This window comes from Gossypium hirsutum, chromosome D01 (assembly GCF_007990345.1).
Source record: "Gossypium hirsutum isolate 1008001.06 chromosome D01, Gossypium_hirsutum_v2.1, whole genome shotgun sequence".
NCBI classification, from domain to species: domain Eukaryota; kingdom Viridiplantae; phylum Streptophyta; class Magnoliopsida; order Malvales; family Malvaceae; genus Gossypium; species Gossypium hirsutum.
The window spans coordinates 42,805,454-42,810,331 of NC_053437.1; the positions used below are offsets into that span (position 1 = coordinate 42,805,454).

The following is a 4,878-nucleotide window of genomic DNA, read 5'->3' on the forward strand; positions in this document are numbered from 1 at the left end:
AGGGGCCGTTCTCGTGCAGCCCCGGCCACTGGCCATGGAGGCGGAGATGGTGGCCTGAGCTTTAAGGCCGAGAGAGGCACAGAGAGGAGAGCGTTCGAGCTCTCTGTTCTCTTTTCTTGTTTCTTTCTTTATTTTTCATTTTTTTTCTTTTCATTAGAGAATGAAATGGAGGCTGCTAGATTAGGTTTTTTTTTGGGCCCTTGCGTGACGTGAAACGACGCCGTTTGGAGTCTAATCAGTGGCTCCAAAACGGCGCCGTATTGAGCTTTGACCCGCGCGGTGACCCGGCCCAGGGGAAGGATCCGCGTGTTTTCTTTAAATTGGATATTTGCGCTCGAAGTCCATCCGACTTTGTAGTGCGTTGCAATTTGGTCCTATTTCGCTATTTCCTCTTTTTAATTTAGCCCCAGAATTCTGTTTGTGTTCTAATTTGACCCTCTGCTACGCAGTGTTTTGGGGTTTCGGGGTATTTGCCATTTGGTCCCCCCTCTTTCGGCGCGCGACGCAATTTAGTCCACCTTTGTTTTTTTATTTCGATTTTGCCCCGTATTTTAGACTTTTACTTCGATTTAGTCCCTTTTTTAGCTTTATTATTATTATTACTATTATTATTATTATTGTTGTTGTTGTTGTTGTTATTATCAATATTATTATCATTAATTTTATTTCTGTTATTATCGTTTATGTTTTGTTAATTTCAATTTTTTTATATATATGCGCACACCTTTTTTATAAAGTATACATAAGCATAAATTTTAAAACTCATACATATACGTATTTAGATTTCCTTTTTACATTCTTATTTTTTTATTCATTTTCTTAACTCATTTTATTTATTTACGTTTCATTATTGATATTATTTCATTATTATTATTATTGTTTTTATTATTTATTCTTTTAGAATGTTCTAATATTATTTGTTTGCATATTTGTCTTGCACGTTACATTTTTCCTTATCTCGTTAATACCATTGTTATTTGTATTATCTTTATATCATCGTATTTATTAGGTTTGCTATGTATAATAACGATACGCTTTATTTTCGCATTTTTTTTATTACGACATCATGTTTTATTTTACTCAATATATCAAAATTTGTTTAAAATAAATAGCACTCCGTGTATTAGATCCGAGATGATCGTACCCTAACTTATTGGGTTTCGATTTTCACGATAAATCTAAATGCACGAATCTTTTTAAACTCAAATTTTAAATGATCTGGGGATTAAAAAATCGCGTCCTAACTTACTGGTCGTGATCTCATTTTAAATCCGAGATGGCTAAAATATCTTTTAAATAAGCATTTTTTCATTCGTGTCGAGAATTTGAGACATTGTATTCTAACTTATTGGATATGATTCTCTTTCTCGATTAACGTGAAATATACTTCTTTTTCCAAAAATTTTCATTTTAATACAAGGATCATATTTTTAATTCTTCCAAGTTCTCAATTTTCGACATCAAGACATTAGATAATCAACTAGGTACCAATTTCTGGGCATTACGAGGGTGCTAACCCTTCCTCGTATGTAACCGACTCCCGAACCCGTTTTCTAGATTTCGTAGACCAAAATTATTGTTTTCATAAAATCAAATTATTTATTAAAAACAACCTTTTTCCAAGGTGACCCAATCACACCTCAAAAAGGATTGGTGGCGACTCCCTTTTTTCGCTTTCAAAACCCAAGTCGACCCTGTTTTTCATCAAAAAAATGGTGTCAACAGCTTGGCGACTCCACTGGGGACTTTAAATAAGAGAGTCAAGCCATGAGTTGATTATTTTTTGTCTTTTTGTCGAGAATTGAAAACTTGGTTTAAATGTACGATCATTTCATTGCATGTCATCGGTCTTTAGTACAATTTTCATCGTTGTGGTTTATGATTGCTATGTTATTTTAAATTTTAGGTATCCTTTTGCATTGCATTGCATGACCTTTGGTCACACCCTTTTAAGTGGGAGTGAGAAGCTACTCCTTCGTGAGGTTTTCACCTCCGTGCAGGATAGTGGATCACTTTCGGGATACATCCGTACCTATGTCTTCGTGAGATTTTCATCTCCGTGCAGCCATAGGGAAATGTATTCCCCTGAACCGAACTCGGTCTATATGAGCCTATAATGGGTGAAGATCGAGGAATCTGCTGGTTCGGGTACCTTTGCTTTAGAGCCAAACCCCTTGTAGTGAACCTTAGGAACTCGCCTTAAGTAGAACTACACCAAACCCTAGTAGATACCCTGATGTGCTTTTTTCTTTTTGAATTATCTTGGATTATATGTTTATATCTGATACTGATATTTGTTGTTTTACTTTGGATGCATGACATTTCAACTGTATGGCATTTCATTATTTCAAGGCGTTGGTTCATATTCGATTTCTAGAAAGAAAGCTTATCATGGAAAGGAGGTTTCTTGATAAGGTGGAAGATAATGCAGCGGTCCAAATTTGGTCAGAAACGACACAGCGAGAGAAAGGGGATAGTTTGGCTGAAGGATATATATCAGAGTTATGGGACTTTACCCGCATCAGCATAACCTAGAACGATTTACAAGAGTTGAAAGAAATTTTGGACCAGTGGAGCGAGGAGGCCAGACAGTTGTTTTATTCCCATTATGGGGACTTGCCGTACCTGCTAGATATGAAGGTAGATAAGCACCTGTTCTGGGCTCTCGCGCAATTCTGGAACTCCGCCTATAGTTGTTTTTCGTTTGGAAAAGTTGACTTAGTGCCTACGATAGAAGAATACATGGCTTTACTCTGGTGTTCGAAGAGTCAAGTCGACAGGATCTACTCAAGAGCCGCAAATGCACACTTTTTGAGAAGGTTGATGAACATAACAGGTATGAGTGAGCAGTGGGTTAGAGCCCGAATCAAACAAAAAAGGGATAACAAGTGCATTTCTTGGAGGAATTTGAAAGATGTGGCCTTGGTGCACCCGGATATAAAAAAGAGGGTAGATGTCTTCGCCCTGAGCATATACGGCTTAGTTATCTTCCCCAGAGCTTTAGGGCATATTGATGAGGCAGTTACTGATTTGTTCGGCCGCCTTGATAAAGGAGTTACCCCGGTTCCAGCAATTTTAGCGGAGACATTCAGATCATTGAGTACCTGTCGGTGAGCGGGCCAAGGCAGATTCATTGGATGTGCACAGCTGTTACTTGCGTGGTTCCACAGTCATTTTTAGAAAGTGGATAAGGTGTCATATCAGGTCTTCTCTGAAAACTATTCACCACTAAAGGAGATAGTAGCTACACCAAGAAGAGATGACATTTCGAGGGAAAAATGGATGGCAATTCTTCAGAACCTGCAAGAAGAGGACATTGAATGGAAAGCTCCGTGGTTACTTCCGGACGAAATTTTGTACCGGTGTGGTAATTTTGATTGGGTCCCTTTGCTTGGAATCTGGGGAGCTATTGGCTATGCCCCGTTATTAGTGCTCAGACAGTACAGGTCAAGACAGTTTATACCCGCAACCCAAGGGCTAGCCGAGTGTGAATTCTCGTATGGGGGTGATCGCTACAAAAAGAGGATTCGAGAGGTATCCAATGCGTGGAATCAGACTCGTCAAATGAAGCGATTGGCTGTAGGACCAATGACGACCTCTGAATATGATGAATGGAGGGTCAGAAGAGTCAACGACAATATCTCCAAATCAAGCTACGAAGGCAGTTAGTCGATAGAGAAGCATTTACGGGTCGTCCCTTCTAAACTAGAAATTTTGAAGCAAGATTTTGAAAGGAGAAATGCAGAGTTGGAAAAACAGATAGAGCAAATAGAGGAAGAAAAAACAAACTTAAGGTTAGATGCAGATGTCCAGAAGCTCGAGATGGAGCGATTAAGAAAAGGAAAAGCTAGGGCTGAAGAAGATCTAGACAGTTTGAAAACAGATTACAAGAAGTTACGATCATCAATGAAGACTGCCGGGTTGGGAAAGACTTCTGAACAGTGGTGTAAAGAGATTCAAGAAGAAAAGAACAAAGCTGATAGATGGGAAAGGAGGTTTCAAGAAGTTCAAACACAGAATGAGACTTTAAAGAGGAGTCTGTCAGAGAATCAGAAGGAAAAAGGAGAACTAGAGAATAGAGTGTCTGAGTTAGAAGAATCTCTCCATCGGCATCGAAATCGAAATTCTGTGATGGAATTGAAGGCAAGCCTAAATAGAATTGAAGAGATGAAAGGAAGAATTGAAGAGTTAGAAGCAGCATTGCGAAGTTGCGAGATTCGGATTGAGCACTTGGAATCTAATGAAGATCGTCAAGACGAGCAGTTGCACTACTTTCAGAACCAAGTAAGAGATAGATATCACATTATGGGAGAAGCCGTGCTTCAAATCCAGGAGGTGGCTGATCACCTACAGACGTTAGCAGTACAAGCTGATGTGTTAAGCATGAAATACGAATTAGAGTCAAGTCGAGGATAGGAGCTAGCCTCGTTACTTAAGAGGATTAAGATTTTGAGTTTTAGGGCTAAGTCATATCTGTAATCCACCTTATGTAAAAAAATTTATTTTCTAGTAAAGTTTTCAGAATGAAATTGAATTAGAATTAACGCCTTCTTGCATTCATTTCATGCATTGCATTACATTATATGCATTAATGACCTTTAAAAAACGCTAATTAGGTAAAATTATTTCAGTTAACCTGGAAAATCGACACCCTTACGGAACTTGAGCGAAATCAAGGAACATGGATCAAAGATTAGAAAAGCTTGAACAGCTCCAAAGAGATATGCAAGATCAGATGGAAGAGCGGTTGGAAAAGATTCAGCGAGAGTTGACAGAAAAAATGTGGGAGTCCCAAGACGACATGATAGCACGGTTAACGCAACTATTGAAAGGAGGAAATGACAAGGGAAAAGAGCCTGTAGTTAATGATGAAGAGGG

The 4,878-nt window shown here is 38.7% G+C and overlaps 1 protein-coding gene across 1 annotated transcript; it reads left to right on the forward strand.

Annotated features, from left to right (window-relative positions):
- Positions 1–3,282: 3,282 nt before the first annotated feature.
- On the forward strand, positions 3,283–4,416 carry LOC107921604 (coiled-coil domain-containing protein 102A-like). The gene is made up of 2 exons (XM_016851435.1): positions 3,283–3,664; positions 3,746–4,416. Exons 1-2 carry the CDS (start codon positions 3,283–3,285, stop codon positions 4,414–4,416), a joined length of 1,053 nt encoding a protein of 350 aa, XP_016706924.1.
- The last annotated feature ends 462 nt before the right edge of the window (positions 4,417–4,878 follow it).

Excerpts from the sequence above, each read along its gene's own strand:
- LOC107921604 (XM_016851435.1), top strand. The coding sequence starts at position 3,283 with ATGGCAATTCTTCAGAACCTGCAAGAAGAGGACATTGAATGGAAAGCT. Across the intron at positions 3,665-3,745 it reads CAAATCAAGCTACGAAGGCA|AGTTGGAAAAACAGATAGAG; the intron begins GTTAGTCGATAG and ends GGAGAAATGCAG.